The sequence below is a fragment of the Bombus pyrosoma genome, linkage group LG10 (assembly GCF_014825855.1).
Source record: "Bombus pyrosoma isolate SC7728 linkage group LG10, ASM1482585v1, whole genome shotgun sequence".
In the NCBI taxonomy this organism is placed as follows: Eukaryota; Metazoa; Arthropoda; class Insecta; order Hymenoptera; family Apidae; genus Bombus; species Bombus pyrosoma.
Window position 1 is genome coordinate 14,004,031 of NC_057779.1, and position 20,510 is coordinate 14,024,540.

Consider the following 20,510-nt stretch of genomic DNA (forward strand, 5'->3'; position numbering starts at 1 on the left):
CGCGCGTATTATACTCCTGTTAAAAATTATATCATTCGCAAATGTTATCTTTCAAATTTACGTAGCCTCTTCATTTTTTCGTTCTTTTTTTTTTTTTTTTGTTTATAGATAACGAACGTAAGGCAGTCATCCCCTGCTTATTCATTTTATCACGTATAACTAGCACGATTTTATAGGCCTGTAAATAATACTTCATTTATCGTAAATCTGACATTTATTACAGCATTATATATGTACTACGTATAAGACACCTGTTCTCTGATGAATTCGTCTTTGATAAAAGACACACTATATCGGGGATTTAGATATCGTTCGCTAAAATAAAGAAAGACTTGCTTCTCCTACGAAAGACGATAAGTACGCGTATAATATTATAGGGTGACGTACTTTACTGAATTCGTTTTAAATTTCAAATTATACTGAAGATAGATATTTAATCATATTAAGCGCTAAAAAAGAAACGATATCGGAAAAACTACAATACTAAACAGCTAATGCCATATTCTTCTAACTAATAATAAACGTAAGATAAGCAAGAGTAAGACGGAAAGCGATCATCTTAAACTGTAAAATGTAGTCTGTAACATAATGTGTGTAATAATGTGTGTCATGTAAAATGTTAAAAATGTAACCAACATCCACACATAGAACTGTTGAAAGTTACTTTCTTATCGCATCGCTGTTGATTTTGCTTCAACTACTTGTCTCTCAAAATGTGTTTTTAAGCATCGCATCACAATATCTGTGCGAGCGACGATATCTTAAAACGTAATTAGTAATTACATATGTATCTCGCAAAGCATTGTTATTTAGAATCTTTTCATTCTGCAAAATCATATAAAGATTGAAATCATGAAATCAAAATCGAGACAGTGAAACTCTTTCTAATATTTAAATAACCACTCCGACAAACTTTCTCTAATGTACACATCGCGCAAAAAGTGTACGAATCAGAATTATCCCATACGTCGTCCCATTGATTGAAACAACACTCGAATGCTTTTTATTTACCAACTAATTTACCAAGTTTCACGATTGTTAGGGGAAAAAATGCTTTCTCGATACGTTATTGACGCGTGATACTTTGCATATCATACGGTTGAAACAACGTTGAAACGAACAATAACGTTAATCGACATAATGATGGTTAAGCCATTGATAGGGGTAAACAAGCGATTTAGCGAAAGCGTATCGAGGAAGCAAATCGAATTTTCTATAATTTCGAGTGACAATATCGTTTTTCCGACCGAACATCCGTATCAAGAGAGCAACACGCCTAGTCACGCGATTTCATTTTCTTCGAATCGAACAACCGAGCTATCGACGGAGCTGCTGCGGCAAGAAAAAATTAGTCGCAGGTAGTGAACGCGGTGGCAAAATTCGCGTCCACTGCGAAGATACGCGAATATGAGATTTATTCGGTGACACGAATCGCGATAGGGGAGCGAGTTATCGTAAAGAGGCTATGGGTTTTCGCGATACCTTCTAGTAACCTGTCGAGCTATTACGCTATTACGACCTGGGGGCCACTAATGGGGCCCATGCTGTGCACGAAGGAATCACGTTACGCACGCATGCAGCTACGGTCAGCCGTGTGCACGCGTCTCTCCGCGCTCTGCGTAGAGCGTACAGCGTGTAGAGTAGAGCATAGAGGAGCACAGAGGAACGCGTGGCTATGCCATGCACCGCAGTTCGACTCACGGCTACGTTTATTGCAGCGTGCACACAGGCAGCCACCGGTACAGCGTTCCGCGGGGAACAAACGTCTACACGAAATACAATACTTTCGTACGTGCCATTCGAGCAAGCCTCTGCATTTACAGCAGTCCATGATACGCCTTCGTTCCTACCAAATACACCAAACTTTTCCATCGAGACGATACTATATACACGTCCGAGCCGACGCGACACGCTGACGTTCCTTTCTTTTTCTACTATGTAATAGAAACGCTCGCTGCTCTTCTACGAGCGGATCTAATTTATTACCCGTGCGATTGCACCGAGCTATTGATAACGGAGCTGCGACAACTACGTCGCACTACGTACACGTTCGTTCATGCTTCTTATCTATCGGCCACGCATTCGTCTCAACAGACTTTTTTCCCGACACGTTCCTTTCGCTGCCAATGATTAAAGAACACGTTTTGTCTCGCGCGACTCATTTACATTTTTTCTTCCTGCGTAGCGCCAGTCAAAGAAACCAATTTACGTATACTAGGCGCTCGTAAGTATCCCGACTCTTTCTCTCTCTCTCTCTCTCTCTATCTATCTATCTATCTATCTATCTATCTATCTATCACTCATTGATTTTTATACAGAAACAGTATTTAAGACAAGTATTACAAACTAACGACGAAATAACAATTGAAAGTAATATTTATTAGAAACGAATGATTTATTATAGGAAATTTATTAATATTATTAGAATTGAATAAAAATTCTTCGTCCTTACCCCATAAGTTTAGCCACCATGGTATTCCTAGCAGTTTATAAAAATCTCTTCGTCTGATCCGTAATTTAAAAATTAAATAGACCGATGATAAAATATCGCAACACCTTCATAAGTTTCATCATACAAATTCTAATCTTTCCATTGCAAGTGGGTGAATGATTTACGTGTAAAAATCAAACTCGTAGTAACGTTATGCTACGTGCGATTACGATAGTATCGATTAGATAACTAAATCATTACCGGTACTGTCACTTGTAATTTACATTGTGTTTTGTCAAAAATAAGCAAATGCTTAGATACTTTTAAACGTTAGCTGAACAGCGAACATAACACTTTTGGACAGGAAGACTGCTTCGCACGAGTATTAATCTATACGATATCTTACACACGCACACAACTTCGTGTACACGTACGTGTACGTACGTGAGCAGATGGCGAGCGGAAACAAAGAAATTAGTACATCCGTGAAAAGAAGAACACCATTTCTCGGTCAGATATTTTGAAAAGAAAAGTTTGTCCAACGACGTTCAGTTAATCAATTGTTGATAGACTTAAATATTGAACATTAATTATACAGAACGCGGTCGAATATTTGACGTGAGATAATTTTTTATGAGAAAGTAAGAAAAATATGGAACACAGAATAATAGTACAGAACAGAGAATATAATTATCTCGTCCGACGCATAATTTTCGAGAAAATCGAGTTTGAAAATTTATCAAGTGTACTCGAATCTGGCTAATTCCACATTGGACAGGAGTAAATAAATAATCGACAGCGGGTTAGTCTACGTAAGAAAATAAGTAGAAATTGTAAAATGAAATATTTTTACAAAACGCTCCGTTTCCGAGAAAAATAAATTTGAAAATTTATCATACATGTGTAACAGGCCGATTCTTAACTAAACACGTTCAAACTCTGTTTTCTTCGCGATAAAGCCGTAAATAGAAGTATTTTGTTCCACATTCTTTACTTGTTCTTGGCTGTAAAATTTATTTCTACCATTATTTATTTCTGGCCAGCCTGGAATTGCCCAAGTTCAAGTATATTTGACAAATTTTGAAGCTCGGTTTTCTCCAAAACAAAGAATTTTATTCTACATTCTCGTCTTATTTTTTCATAAGAAATCACATCATGCCTGTCTACAATGCGATTAGTTATATACATAACGTTATTTTTGCCGAGTTCCGTCCGGGGCTTCTTTAAATTCATTCATAATTAATTTTGACTGAAGAGAAGCAAAGATGGTCAAAACTTCTACTATCGTTACGGTTTGCATAGCTAAATATATTTGAAAATGTAAAGAATATAGATGAATTGAGCGTACCGTATTTTCATGTAGCAAGAATTCGTATCAAATTTAACTTGGAAAATAAATCTTAGATAGACTCGTACAAACTCATATCGAATTAAAATCGATTTATATTATCCGTCCAAACGTGAGACAGTAGCGACGCGATTCAAGTCATCAAATATTATGCAATTTATTGTAACAATTTCAGCATAGCAATCAGTTTGAACACATTGTATTTCGGACATGCATTTATTATATTTCTAGATAAGAACGTTTCGTCCACGATGTCAACGAACAATAATTCTTTCCGTATAGCGTGCATTATGTTCAGACAATACTTGACCTCGTAACAAGCAATCTTCTTGCTCTTTCGTGAAATTTTCTACTCTTTCGGAAGGAAACGACGAGATCATATGTGTCGTGAAATTTTCGCTCGCAAATATTGTGAAAATCTTTTCTAATAGATACTAATGGAAACCTTTTAGTTCTTTAAACACTGTCTAATACAATGAATTCTTCTCTGTTTGCAAAACGACGTGTCTGTTCTTTTCCCTTTCTTTCTTTTCCTCTCTAATAATAATGCTATATAGAAGGGGCCTTTTACAAACAAATACGAAAACATTATCAACTGACAGTCACTATACATGATGGAGAAATATTGTTCTTACATCTAACGTTGTCGGGCATTAACTGATACTATAAACACTGTCTTTGAACTTGAACGGAAGCATCTCGCTATCGTCTCGTGCCTGAACAGGTACTGTACACCAACTTTTATAATCGCGTACAAACAAAGTATGAGACTCAAAATGCGCAAAATGTACAACTACAATAGCCATTCCAATACGAAAAAATGATTGGACAATGTGGTGTAACATTGATAAAAACGTATTACAGTCGATATAGAATATCATCGGAGACATCACCATCTCGGTTACTTTTGACAACTGTTTGTTGTCCGTAACCTCGAGTGCGTTTATCATCGTTCGATTTAGACCCTATCGGTATTGTACGTTTGTGTCTCGTATGTACCTAAGCGCAACAAAACACGTATCGAGTTAGCAAAAATTTGTCGTGCCGTGAATCTAAATTTCTCGTTGTATCTTCCTCTACGAGAAGATCGCGAACGTTATTCGAAAAAAGCTTTTGACTTTCCTCTCGTTTTTCGTTCAAGACGTGTTACGAGTTCGTTACAATTAAAATCCGAGGTTCTAAAAATAAAAGAGGTAACAAAGAAAGTCGAAATTCGTCGAGAAACTTTCATTCACCGGGAATTGGTTTTAAAGTAGTTAACCCTTTGAGAGTTAGTGGTTTCAGTCCCGCAATTTCGTCTTATTTCTTTCAGCGATTCTCCGTATTTAAAACAAAATTACTTCCAGCTCTTTGCTTCTAAAGCTTTTTTCTGCACAGTCTCCAACAATTACTTTGATACTTTGCAATATTACTGTCCTTTCCGGTTTTCATTATTCGCATCTGCGCTACGTTCTTCCTTTGATATGTACTGCGTATAAATGCGTATACTGTTCTACTCTGCACATTTTTTTCTGTTAAGTAAAATATTTCATGTCGTTTATGTCGCGTGTGATGCAGTTCGATAATTGAACTACTGAGCCAAGGTCTAAGTAACGTAAAAAAACACATTTTTGAAATCTCTATTACCAACCATTATTTCTAATTATTCGTACGTATAACGGATTGTTCATAGTCGTATAGTTTCTTATTACGAGCTGCAAGAAGTTAAACACGATACAACGGTGTACGCGAATAAGGAGGAAAATGAAGGTGAAAGAAGTAGCGAGACGAAGAAGCAAGAGAACGGCAGTGAAAAGAAGAAGTAAAAGAAAGAGATGGAGAAGCAAAATCGGCAACTCACATTGATCGAATATCTTAAGCATCGCTTTCTTCAGCTGCATAATCGTGCGCTGAGTGTGGCGGGGCGCCTCGACGAAATGGAACAATCAGGTTCACAAGACAGCGTGGTCGTCATGTAAGAATGAGCGCTGCTCTTCTCGCACGCAACTCGTTTCTTCGACAGAGCAGTCCATCCTCCGGTCACGAAAACCGCGGTGTCCTTCAAGGAGCGACCGTGCGTCTCGCAGGACGCTCGGTCGTCCGGCAGCCCGCTATTCTCCGCCACGACCGCATCCTTGTTCCTCGATGCCTTGCGCCGCTTCCTTTTCTTTCCCCTTTACCCCTTTCTTCGTCTTTCTGTGCCGCGCGCGCGTTCTTCTCTGGAACCCGTGTGCTCGTTCCCTCTCACGATCAAGCTCTCTTCTACTCTCTACTCGGCGTTTTCCGTTCCACACGAAACAACTCTGCTATACACACGCGTTACACGCGACTCTCTACAAAAGTTGACTATATCGCGCTCGTGCGTGCGCTTCGAACTTCGGGGAAGCACTCTCGTCCTCGTCACTTCCGGTGCGCTGGAATCCGTACGATGAATGAACTGGCTTGTGTTGTAATCGCTCCCACGTTGCGGACCGACCTCTCGGGGCAAATTTCCTTCGATAACATCCACGTGCCTCGACGGTTCGACACGCACGGAGTCTGGCCGCCGTTTCGTGACGCTGGTAAACAACCAAGCGAATAATTACTTTCTGACGATCGATATGCCGATCCGATGTCGAAAACGTCGCTCGTCGGAGACGACGTTCAATCGACTCGTACACGAGCTGGAAGCCGACTGCTGCGCCTCCGATTCGCGACGTCCATCACTTCTGCATCTCGGGGAAGATCGTTAATCGTAAAGAATGTTCAACGATCTATCAAACTGTTCGTTCGAAGACGTGGCACTAATTGTTAACACGGTAGGGAAAACGAAAGAGCAACCGGTTTTTACGAACAGCGTTCGATGGATTCAACACCCTCGAGACGAGCGCCGTATCTTCGTAGATCCAGTCAACGATATTCGACCGGCTACCTGGTTTCCAGAGCTGCCGTCACGCTAGTCTCGCGATTACCACGTGCGCACGAAATGCGATGTAAAATACTTGGAACGATCGAAAGTCCATAAGGAATTAGCGCAGCGCGCTCTGCCCCTCGACGAACAGCTGACTTTCAAACGTATCTCGTCCAACTTCTTTTCACCCCGATCTAAAACGCTTATTCCACGTTCGACACAGAATATAGACGAGAAACGAGAGATTTATTACGAGCGCACTCTCCTTCCTGTTCACGTTTCCCTTCTTCTTTCTTCTTTCCTTTTCTTTTCTTTTTCTTTTTTTTTGCTACGCCAAACAAGGATACACGAAGCGTACGCCCTGTCTTTGACAACCCAAGTCTTTCAGTCGATTTCAGCTGTTCTCTCTTTGTTCGGCGAGCTGCGACTTAACCTTATCGTTTCGGTACGTGCACTGTTCCAACAGAGAAATCGAGCATTCTCCTCGTCGACTTCGTCGGCGATTTCGAAAGCGAGACAATTTCAATCGCGATTCTTAACGGTACTAAAATTCGCAGTTCCGAGCAAACGATTTTCCTTCCATGAAATTCGACGACTTGTCGCGAATCGAAACGTTGCACGGAGCACTTGCCGATCATGAGCGGGCGCACATGGCGTACACGACGACGGTGCACGCGCGCAGCTTGTTTACTTTCTCACTTTTGTGTCACCAGACTTTGATCCCAATTCGAACGTCAGTCGTTCTCTTACGCCTGTCGATTCAATTTTCACCGCCGAACGAAACGCGTTTGGGACCGACGCGGTGAGAATTTCGCAACATAGCGAGGTTGTTTTCGTTGCGCGCTGAATTTGACGTTCAGCCGTGCACGGCAACGCGTTCGCGCTCCGACGACGGGCCAGGCTCGTCAAAACCGCGATTCTCTTTTGCTGAACTTCACACTCGGACGAATCGACTCTTTCGAACACTGATCAGCGTGTGCGATGGAAAAATGAATTCCGTACGAGGCAAACCACTCTCGGACTTGCACGAGCGAGAAACAAAAAGCCGGCCGTTACTGACGGAAGACGTTTCTTTTTCTCCTCTTTCGTTGCGTTATGAATAACGCGCGTGACGCGCAAATCGCACGTAATGTCTCCTGCGCGAGTTTAACCGCGACTGCCGAGTCGAAGCGAATCGAGTCAGTCACGGTCTCGAGAGCCGAACAACCTAGAGAGAGGGAGACCGGGATGGATAGAGAGAGAGAAAGAGAGGGGGGAGAGAGGAGCGCGTATAACCGACTGCGATAGGCGGTTAAAAAGAGAGAGAAAATTGGGAGTAAGAGTGGGGGAGAGAAAGAGGCCGCGACAATTGTGCCAAAACGATTGACAGAGACGGTTCCAGAGGGCATCGAGGGGAAGAGGAGAGAAAACACGTAAGTAAGAAAGAAGAAGGGAAGATGGAAAAATTGGTGGCAAGCGAAAAGAAAGGAGGAAAGATTTTGAAAGTTATAGAAAATTGAGGGATTCGAAGCATACGTGTATATAATACGAAATCTAGTATTAGGTCGGTGATGCTATGAAAACGTAGCGCTCTTTTTGTCGTCTGTTTCTTTTTAATCAAAATTCTTGGAAGAAAAGCGTATGGGAGAAATATAGGAGCGACGACCAAGAAAAATAAAAACGCGAGTAGTTCGTTTTTCGATCGAATTAACGCGTTTCTACTTATTTACTAGCGTTAGATTTAGTTTCTTCGAGATTCTTGCGAGCAATTGCTAATACACGGCGAATGGTGCGAGCTAACATATCGATAGGAATTACGAAACATGTCAATTTGCAATCTGATTATCGTCGATAAACAAGAGTATATAGGATAAACAAAAGATAGGAGATTAACGATACAGAAACTAATAACTCTTTAATGCGCGAGAGTCGATGTCCAAGAAAATGGCAAAAAATCAAAAGCAGCAAAAAGACCGATTTGACCTTTATGCGAATATTTAATGTCGCGATTTGAAATTGCGGAAATTTACCGCGTTTTAACGCCGTTGTTTCACTATGTACGTAGGGGAAAAGTGTTTTCGCGCGAGAAATTTATTGATTACGGATAATACGAGATTTCCAGTTGTGACAACCGGAAGTTTGCCTATCTTTGAAAATCCAGCTGCCGATAAAATAGCAAAGTGCACTGGCGTCACCAAAGCAAAAGAGAACGATGGCTTCGAAGACAGGCGACCAGATAAAAAATTGTTATCTATTCCGCTGGTCGACGTGTTGTGCTTACATCGGCTTTCGTCTGATAACCGCGCGCACGTTCATCTATTTACATAAGCAGTGGCTTAATAAGTGGCTTGTATGAAAGGAGAGAAATCGAAGGTGGAGAGAAGAGAAGACTTTATGCAGATTACACTTGCTTCTTGTTTTACCACGAATACGCGAAAAGCCGGTACGCTTTCGACCGCTTTTCTTTGACGCTTTTTCGAGTGAATGATTAACTTCGCGAAGACGATCCTGCTTATCTCGTGATACGCGAAAGACGAGATCACCAGTGTGAGAATTTGTATACGTACTTCGTACCGGTACAATTAAATTTGTTCGCCGCCAGGCGTTTCGTTACGCTGCGGTTGCGTAAACGAAAATAAATTATTATGATGAAAAATGAAATTTATAATCTGGTTACATATACGTAGGGTGGCTTTATGTATTGGAAATGCAGACCAGTTTCGCTAACGATATCTAATTAGGCTCGCCGGCGTTTGGAGGCAAATATTAGACAGCAGTTTTAACGAAGCAAGTGCAATAAACTTTAAGAAATTAACGACGAACGCGTCAACCGATTCACACGTGGTTTCGTGTATACCTTCTGAAAGAAAGCTTGTAGGTACATGTTTTACAGGTAAATATTTTTTTTCGCCAGGTATTTTTCTGCTTTTCCGCCTTCTTCCTCCCACACTCGAATAAACTGCTTTAAACTCTGCTGCTTTATGTCGGCGAGTTATTAATTAAACACTTGCTTACGCCTGACGAAATAAATACGATAGTGTGTAAAGGTTGAGCAAAGCATTGAGTTTTCAATGAACTCTGTCTAACAATCTTTCCATCGCGCCACCGTAGGCCGAAATAACGTCACAGCGATTAGTCATCGTTGAGTGTTTTCGCGCCAGAAAAGTTGCGATACTTTTCTATTTTTCCTATTTCGCTCGTTTAATGAGTTAAACATGAAGCTAACGAGTTCATAGTTAGACTGATCTATTTGAATTGATGAGTGTCAGCCGCGGTAAAATTACACGTGAAATCGAATCAAATCTTAAACAGTTTTAAGAATTAATTAATTTCAGACTTCTCGCAGCTATTGGTAATTTCTTACAATTTATAACGGAACCAAGTCTACGAAATACGTGGCGATGCCACGTTATTTGCAGAAAGTATTTGCTTTTGTCTTCCCTCTTACTCGACAAATACGATAGATCGATGTTTCTTGCCCTAGAATAATGACTTTCTAAAACTGACAGTATACTTGCTGATTAGAATTAAACACAAAAGACCCGCGTCCTTTGTACCAAAGATATTTTGTTACCTAAATCAAAATTGTTACAGCTCGTGAAATATTTAAAAACAATTAAACTATGAAAATCGGATCTACCATAATTTGTAAAGATTCGCCGCAATCACAACATAATTCCCTTTTCGATTAAACTTCTACGTTGTATTTTTTGTTGTTAAAATGTGGAGCTGTTTAAAAAAAAACTTTGGAAAATATTCAATTTCATAAATCGATCATCAGAGTAGATACACGAGTAGAAACGCATAAATAGAAGCGACGATTTAATAATAATACCAAATTCGTATACTGTTTCTAAATTCTGTGGTAAATAAATGTTTATTAATAGAATAGGAATGAACCTAAGTAATCATCGTTGGACGGTGCACTGGGAATTCAACGAAGAATACTTCGCGTGAACCTGCAGGAATCGTTTAATTAACTCAGTTTCGAGTTCTGTTTCATTATATTGTGGTCGAAAATTTTCTAACTATACGTGACGCAAAATTTGTAAGAGATAAGAGAAGGAAATGGAAGTTCAATGTTCATATTATTGTTATCTTGCGTGCATTATAATTCCATATTTTTACATGTCTTAAATAACGTCTGCTCGATAAAATAATTATCATTATCAAAATGTTTCGCCCGCTTTGATATTTTGTCACTCGGTATATACGTACGTACACATATTATAGAAAGAGAACAAATGTTTTGGGCGTTAATTTTTTGTATCAAGCGAACTTTGCTAGCCGTAAGAGAAAAAAAAAGCTGAAACATATGGTGGCTTGAAGAAGACGAATGATGAGAACGAACGGAAGGAGGAAAAGCGCAGAAGGACTCGTGATATCGTCCACACGCGTGAACCTGTATGCTTTCATTCAAAGAATAAAGTAGAAAAAGAGGAGAAATAATAAAATACGTGCCGAAAAAGAACGAGAAAGAGAACAAGAGCGCAAGACAGAGAAAAAGAGAGAGAAAGCCAGAAGAGGTGGAAGGGAAGGGGAAGCGAAGAAAGAAAACGACAGCTAAGTTGTTGGCTGTTCCGTCACGTTTTCACGCGGTAAGCACACGACGCACGCGCGCGAGCGCCAGCATAAGCACAAGCGCAAGCGCGGACGCGAATACGAGCGTGCGAGTATTACCAAGGGGTCTTCGCGTACCTACACGACTTTCCTCGATTATGCAACTGATGAGCTAGAGCCAGTTATTTCGGACTACCGTGCTGATATCGCTGATTATACGTGGGTCATATAGACCCCCTCCACCTTTCTTTCGCTCTTCTCACTTGTCGTCAGTGAAACTTTCTTTTCCTCGCGTTAATATTTCAAATCCTACAACAGGATATCATTAGGCGAGTTTATTAAACGTTACGTTGCGTGCAACAGCTGCTAGAACGAGACGAGCCATCAGTTCTTGATCCGATGGAATCGAAAGTGTTGATAGATACTACGCAGATGATAAATTTCGATAACTGTCGGTCTTGCGAACGCGCGTTAACGAGCTAACGCCGTTTTAATGAAAGCCTGTTGAAACGTACGATTTTCTGACCGCGCGTGAAAAGACTGGTTAAAATAGAACGGACAACGAAATCAGAAAGTAATTCGAAAATCTGAAGAACGACGAAGGAATTGCAATTACACAATCTATTAGAAGATTCCCGCGGATGTCGCCGCTTTTGACGACTGAACTAATGAAAAACGGCTGGAAGCGCGGGCGTGTCCGGCCGTACTAGCACTGAAATGTCGGCTGCAGATCGGGGATTACCTCATGTTTCAGGAAACGTTGCATTAACCTCTTGTCTCTCTCTTTTCTACTCGACTACACGAAGTACAAGAAAAAAAGTCGTCAAACGTGTCTACGATTCTTCGAAGCAGCTGTCCTATTCAAACGTATAGTAGTATTCAACGTATTTTAATTACGTTCAGCTTCCTTTTGCTCCGCAAAAGTCTGGCCCGCGAGAGCAAAGTTACATGTAACGAAGATTTAATAGGATCGCTGCATAATTAATGTGCGCAATCTTTTCAGCGAGAAATATCTCGGACGAACGCGTAAACGAGTCACAAAGTTCCTGGAAAACTATGATTACATATGTATAATATAAGTTGAGATAAGTAAGCAGACGGATTCTTACCGCGAAATCACATTTCAAATTTTATGCCAATAGAAATATAAACGTGGAAGAGATTCCGCGAAAGATCTATGCTGCTGTCTCTATTCTTGGATGCGATCCAAGAATGACTTCGTCATGATCTTTTTAAGAAAATTTAAAAATTCTATTACATGTCTTAAGGAAATATCACCTACGTCCTATTTGCAATTCGTATTAGAAATTTGATCTGCATGGGCTGATTATTCTTGCTACGATTATACCGGAGGAGCTGTGCGTTTTAAAGCTGAAACGGAGCTTCTTAACGGAACATTATCAAGCATTGTCCTTTTGCTGTGAAAGATCTTTCATTTGCGAGCTAATGATTTATAAAAGAAACGCGATGCAAACAGTTGTAAGGCATAGTTAACATCGAAATTATCGATATGTATAAATTATTTAACGCGATACGCGTCTCGTAAAAGTTGCAACATCGATATTCAAGGAAGCAAGAATGATATCCATAAAGCGGATATTGTAACATGTTCCGATAAGGACATTGTAGGCTTCGGAGAAACATTACGATGTCTGACAATGAGAAATGAATGAATGTTCCGGCAAAGTAAAAGCGTTTCGTTTGAAAGATAAATTTCATTGTGGCGCGGAGTCTGACGAATACGCGATTTCAAGATCCATCTGGCGTGCTCGCTATTACTCGACATGACCAAAGAGGAGGAACGAAAGGAAGAAGATTTCTCTTCTGAAGTCGCGCGTGTCACGACCGTTACCTCACGACGACTGGCAGTTGCAACTCTCTAATCGACCGGGTACTCGTTAAGGAATTCTCTTAGCAGCGATCTCGTAATTAACCCGTGCATCGTTTTCTCCTCCTCTTACTGCTAAGCTTGCATTTTCGTGTCACAGTCTTAAGTAACATTCCCATTTTACACTTCTATGGTTCGCAAACAAATTTGTTTCCTGATAACGCAATACGACCATTCATTCTTTCCCGTATTTCAAAGAAAAGAAAAAGAAAACAATAAATAAACAAATAAATAAAATCGTGGCAATTTTTAATCAGATTTTAATGCATTCTATTACTGCGATATAAAGCGCTTGGTGACCTTCAGCAAAGCTGATTTGGATTGTTAAAAGCTTTTTAAATGGTGGAAAAAGAACGCGAAAGAAAGGAAAGTATCGTATAAACGCTAAATTGATAAAATTTATTGGATCAAAAAAGGGAAAAGAAATGATAATGATAGTTTTATCAAAAGGTCATAGAAAGTGGTCAAATTAGATAGAAAAATATATCACTTGCGTTAATGATTTTTTTTTATTTAACAGATATAACGGTATATGACGCAAAAAGAATTACTCATAACTAGCGAATCATAGATTAATCTAATCTAATATTAATTTCTTGTACTAAAAATTGTCTGTATGATGAATGTTACAATATATCAAACGAATCGATGAAGAATCAAAGAAAAACTAATTGAGTTTTGTACCACTTTTTACACTACTTTTTGTACCAGTCGAACATAATTTATCATTCTGTACACTAATTGTCGCTAATTGGGGCTCGCTATGCGTAATGCTATTACGAGATCTATGTTAATAAAACTGCGATATATTTGAAATTTTCAAAGTTAATTTATAGTTTGCACAAAATGTGTGCATATCCAATAAGGGACGAAAATCTCTACTATATCCTAACTTTTTAATTACATTTAATATATGCATACATAATTCGATATGCTATACGGTGTTCGCGATGCCTAAGAAGTTTGACCATATCTGTGAAAGTGCTATATAAATAAATCAGCGTATATATATAAGATAAGGCAGTGTTTAGAATATTTAATCATTACGATATGATTAAAAATATACCGTCATATATAAATATTATAAATATTAGTTGAATATGTTTATCGGTTGCAATTACATATTATAATAAAACGAATAAAATATGTAGCGTCTTTGAAAAGTTACTTTATATCGGAGTGCTTTATATACATATATTTTATTAGTACAAAAGTAAATTATAAAAAATATAAATAGTTTGCGCATTTAGGATATATTAATGAAACTAGTTTTCGCGATATATTGATTGTTATATGAATGTGATATATATAAATCATATATAAAAATCACATTCATATAATAATCAATATATCGCGAAAACTAGTTTCATTAATATATCCTGAATGCGCAAACTATTTATATTTTTTATAATTTACTTTTGTACTAATTGCACATATAGTATTTAGCCATCGTAACAGATATAATTTAGAATTCATTTAAATATACGCTACATATAAGGACGCTTGACAAGGAAAAAATGTACTGTCCTATTTTAATTAATATCCTTTTGAATGTGTCTCCTGCATGGACAATTTGCAAAGTAATAGGAACAATTGTAACGATGAAATGATATAGCTGTTTTCCGGGATAGGTATAAACTCTTTAATTCAAAGAATTTCTTGGTCAGAATTTCGTTTCATAATCTCGACGGCTGGCTTTCAACGAGATCCTTCCTTCCTTTGTCGACTTTGATCCTCGCAGCTGCGCTTCTTCGAGCAGAAAACGCTCGAACGGATATGTCAATTAGGACGCCACTAATTCCCGGAGGTTGTGACCTTCCTCTCTCGGCCCACGTACGGGCCAAAGTAATAACATAACTTGTTTGGAACACGAGATATATCGTAAGACAGGATCGGCAGAAAGAGAGAGGGTAAAAGATCGGTCTGAAAGCGTGCCTCGAACCACGCTGCCATTGGCATTGACAAGCGTGTCAATGCCGCGGGAACGCTTGCCTCGATTTTCTGTCGCTGCTAGCTCCAACAAGGTCACGGTAGTTTCTTCGTATCATGATCGAAAGGTCATCTGTCATTTTTCATTCGTTTCGCTCGAACTTTTCGGATTGTCATATGTTGTGTTATACTTACATTAATCATGTTATATTTGTACGCATTTGCTCCAAGTGTCGCTCCTTTCGTGTTTACCTTCGTTCATTTTGCTCGTGTTACAGCGCGAGATTGTCACATTTTTCGTTTTGCGCATAAGCGAGTTTGTATATAAAATATGATAAAAATGTACGTATGCGTATTCATTCATGTAGCATGTACATTAATTATTGATTCCATGTAGAAGAGTATGTTTAAACACATATATGTATAAATATTTCTACGCAGAAATAAAATATTTACAATTGTACGCAAAAGTGTTCGTACACTTGGCATATCGTGTCTGTTATACGACACATTTTGAAATTGCATTGGCACCATAATGGCGTCCAACTGGCATGGTTATATATATTGATAAAATTTTAAACCACTTTGGAGATGTATACACGAGTTACAAGACATTTCTTTTTTTTATTTTTATTTTATTATAATAATTTTGAGTACTTGTCACATTCGGTAAATTTCTGTAGCAGATTTGAAAAGCGTACCACGTAGCTTTTTTTCTCAGCAGAAAGCAGTCGTGCAGAGAATTTATATCAACGTTCTGTCATTACGGAAGAGGGTCCTTTGGATGTTTTCTATGGAGTCTTCTGGGTAGATTAACCGTGTAGACATCCTTGGCTGTTATTGTGAAAATACGTCAGTCTGGTATTATATTTCCTTAGGTGGGTTATTTCTTCGGCTATCGTTGGAATTTCTTCCTAAATTCGTTGTCGCGTACGTGTCACGGTGTGCTAACTATTGTTCCAAGCGCGACGGATACAAGATATTTGATACAAGTGTATTTGCAAATATATTTTACGCAGACTACAAAATCATTTAAATATGCAGTCATCCATAATGTTAATGAGTCTCAGCATCGAATGAGATCATCCTTAACGTTTATTGTATGCTCAAAGTGACTATTCGTATTCATAATATTCATATGTATACTATTAGTATACATTAGTGTATTAACTTTGCCAGATATCAGTTTGTGATAAACATACCTTGCAATTTCTATGTAGATTTTCAGCTTCGATTTAAATTTGTCCAATATTATCGTGGCACTATAGCGCCTTATTGTAGCGTTAATAAAATTTCAAAATGTTTTATATAGCACACAGGATATACGCACGTAGGTAAAAGTTTTCTATACAAAGTGTACGAATACTTTCGCAAGCCACTGTATTTAATATTCGTCGATAAGATTGATTTCCCAAAAATTGTCGTTTCAATCAGTCCTTGCAATTTCTTCAAATTACTACGGACAACTATGGAATTCGATATCGAGAAAAACTCGATATAATCTTTGAATAAATAATATCTAGATTTCTGAACAATGAATGTTGATGCAATGTCCGAATCTTTAACGTACTAAACGTTTCTAGTTCAAATAATCCTGCTTTTATTAGTACGGTGCAATCTGTTCCGAATTGTTTCGTACACGTTCCAGTTCTTCGATGCAGATCTGAAACGTGGAAACGTTGCAACAAAGCACAACGTGCATACCTATTATTAAACACACGATCGAAAACTGAAGCACCGCAAGTTATGTGATTTAATAAACTTCGTGGAAGTTTAAAGTTTAAACGCCGTAAACAATTGTTTTATTTATTTTTGTAACTAGAAGTCGTCGCACACTATTAAAATAAATGATTCAGTCTCGGTATAATTCTATGGAAGTCTTGCAATTTGGGATCAGTAAATTAAAAGAAAAGATATATCGTTAAAACGACGATGCATTATTCACTTTGAAAATAAAATTGAACGTGAAATCTTAAATTATTATTTTTTATTATTTTTTAATTATTATTTTGTACTTTATAGAAATGATTAAAATTGTCGTTATATCTTTTTCTTAATACATTCCTTTAAAAAATATACACCAACATTCGTCGTTTCTTTAAAAATAAACTCCTTTTATGCTATATCTAGTGATATAATTATTCCGTATTGCAAATATACATATAGTTTCTCACAATAGCGTTATATCTCTACTTTATGTATCTTATCTATCGTCTATCGTAACATATATTTTGCTATTCATTGAAATATTTATGTTGAATATTAATCGTGTGGTTTTTAATGCTCGTTTATTTTACGTTCAAGCATTGCTTATTGAATTAACATTAACATTAAATCGAAATAAGCGTCGATATAAACCATCTTTCGAAAAAATACAAACAAAATATATAGCTTTTTAAAGAACAATTATACGATATATATTAATTGTAGTCCACATTATAATTCTGATTAAAACGAAGCGCATAATTAGCGAACGTGTGCAAATGAAAGCTGTATTGCAAAATTATTATTATTGCAAAATCTATCATTAAGATATACGAAACGTACGATCAGTTGTATGCTCCAATCCCAAAAGACCTCTGAGAGTTTGCGAATTAACTGGCCAGGGTCAATAAGTGGGGGTCAAACGAGCACGGCTCGTATCAAATTAGCCGGTCGCGGAGAAATTAACCCCCGGGCCAATTGCATGCTTCGCGGCCGCAGCCCTGTCAGATGCGCGACGAGGACGAACAACCAATCGCTGTAACGTTACATTAATCGCCAACGTTGTCTCTTTTTTTCAATCGTATCTTTAAACTCGTGCAAAAGCTATCCGAACGACACAAGAAACCGTCGTGTTTTACTTTTTAGGAATTTTTATTGCGCAACGGTACAATAAAAGTTACCTTTTCCTCCAGATGATACTGTTTTACATAACTGTGTATTATTTAATACGTTTACAATCTAAATGTACTCTTTATCATGCTTGAACTCTTTACGAACGAGTACATCATTATTCCATGTTCTCTTTGTCATTTATGCATTCAATCAACTGCGATATTCAGTTTATTGTCGCTGTATGGTACTTCAGATTGGACGTAAGAAACTGCCACCGAAGAGGAATAAACATCAAGAAGACAAATTTATTCTAATAATGACAATACTCGATCTAAGTAACCAGTAATATGGAAAATCGCATTTTCCCTGATTAAGTATCGATTAAATAATTCCTTATCGCGCCATATAATATTCCAAACGAGTTCTTTGTCTTAATTCGACAATTTGAACAATTTGAAATGTAATCTGCCATGTTTCATCGTCATCATCGGTTTTTTCGTCGTAACTTTCTTGGTATTTTTATTCGTTACTGCGACTAAGAGTTAAGATAGATTCTCCTTGTCGCTCTCCTCGATTAACAGTAACAACTTGGAACGACCAGCTCGCTCGCAATAATTGCACTTTCGCAAGAAACCGAGCAGGTGATGCAAATGTTCTCTTGGCATTTAGTTTTGCCGTTAAGCACGAATGTGAAATGAAAATGCGAGTAGGAAATAATACGCGTATACATATGGACTTACCGGGCTTCCTGCGCGAGCTCCAAAGCACAGGAGGATGCGCGGAGGCGGCGACGGCAGCGGAGGGGTTACCGGCGGAGACAGCCAGCTTGACTGCGTTCCGCGTACCTAAAACAAAATCAAAACAACGTTCATAACTGTGTGCGGTTAAGCCCTCGATTCGATACATATTTTTTCTCTTTTTTCTCTTCTTTTTATTTATTTATTATAGGAAAGTGTGTCGCGCGGTTGCTCGAATAGTAAAATACGGTAAAGCGTCATTTTCTCCTTTCTTTGCGTTTTCCTTTTTCCGTTCCACTGTATCAAGGAGGAAACGAAACACACACAAACATATACATACATATATACATACAGTGGAACCTTCGAATTAGTAAAGAGAAAAGAAGGGAAGCTTTCGGATGGGAAGAATATTTTGTTTCGAATCGTAATTATTTCATGTTAATAAATTATTTTACCGTTAAAGATATTTTACCGCTGAATAATGCAGTGGTCTTTTTACTCCGCGTCTCTTTCAAAATTTATCTAAAAGTTCTTCTTCAAATATCGTAAACGTTTCAATGCGTCTTTACGGTTGTATCGCTTAGGACGCATCTCCCGTTTCACTGCGATAGTTAACATAATACATTTTGTTTTCCAGCTGATTCCAATATTCGTACAACAAAACATTTTGATCGGACGTTGAAATGTGTTGGTAATAGATGTTCAGGTAATGAAGATTTCGCTGTACCTGTAACGTCAATACGTATTAGGTGTCGTTACCTATAGCAATTTGTAAGATTGTCCGGCGTTTGTGGTTATCCTATAATGTGCACTAACGAGGTCTAGGTGAAACTACGATGAGGTTTTCTGTTCAGAAAGGTTGAAAGATTTTTGTTAAACCATGCTTCTGATGATATTGATATGTACAAAATGATATTAAATATATGCAATATGGGTATATGTATACATAATCCCATGACGCGTGAGAGTATGGACGTTACTGGCGGATTTTCAAATGTGGCGAAACCGGGCAAAAATTATTGCTGCGGAAGTATACCATCCGTAAAGTGATATTTCGATCGACGTGATTGTGCTTTTATGGTTTGGACATGAAAAGTCGCCGTCGGAAAGTAACCGTGAATTTTCCGAACTCACGACGTTAGCGTGCGGCAATTAACCGAGAACAGAGCACAATTGATTTTATCCATCTTGAACTATCCCTCACTGGTGAATAAAGAAAATAATTGGCAAGCACGGCGTACGTATTGTACGTCGTATTGAATTAAGAAAATATCGGAGAATTTATCGACGTACAAGTATAGATATTTTTTAAATAAATTAGGGTGTCGCTCGATTTAGATATATTTCCCTCTTTTTGTGTTATGAAAGTTGATATGACAGAGACAAAAGAGTCTACCCCCAGGCTTCAACAAACGTGCATTTATCATTTTTGATAATGAAACATAACACGAGCCAGTGTGTCGGATTACTTCGTCTTACATTCGCTTTAATAAGCTTTATTGACGATTCTTGTAACGACGATAATCTGACGATGTCTGAAATAAGCGGTTCGTCGTTTTTGTTTCTAACGATATAACAAGATCGTTTTACTTCATAAACAAATTTCCCTATCCTCTTGCTTTTATCTTTAAGGGCCTGCGGTGTTGCGTTATAAGCGTTACAAGCGTTAAAATTATATGCTAATGCAATGGAAATTGGACGACCCGCTTTAAGAATTAATCAATATTACACCACCGATACATCGAAAATAAGTGCAGTGCTCTCTTGTAGTTGTACATAGAGCACTGGAATATCCGAAAAAAAATTATTTGCAATTTTCTATGCCAATAAGTTATATTCAATCTTCCAACATTTTCATCTAAAACAATCGTTTAACGTAACATAGTTAAATTTATGGATCGAATTAATTTGGTAAATGATATAATGAAACTCAAGAATAAAATTAACTCTGT

General features: G+C 38.1%; 1 protein-coding gene across 12 annotated transcripts in view; it reads right to left on the reverse strand.

The window, feature by feature from the left end:
- The window catches only part of LOC122571844 (dual 3',5'-cyclic-AMP and -GMP phosphodiesterase 11-like), a 151,091-nt gene that overhangs the window by 57,558 nt on the left and 73,023 nt on the right, over positions 1-20,510 (reverse strand). For 10 of the 12 annotated variants that reach the window (XR_006318253.1, XR_006318250.1, XR_006318252.1 and 7 more), the window contains one exon: positions 18,562-18,666. Coding sequence is in view for 4 of the 12 variants with exons in the window: in XM_043736070.1 (XP_043592005.1) it covers positions 18,562-18,666 (105 nt within the window). In the remaining 8 variants the exon portion in view is untranslated. Of the gene's footprint in view, positions 1-5,619; positions 7,786-18,561; positions 18,667-20,510 lie in introns of those variants that run through there. The other 2 variants (XM_043736072.1, XM_043736073.1) reach the window with 2 other exon arrangements.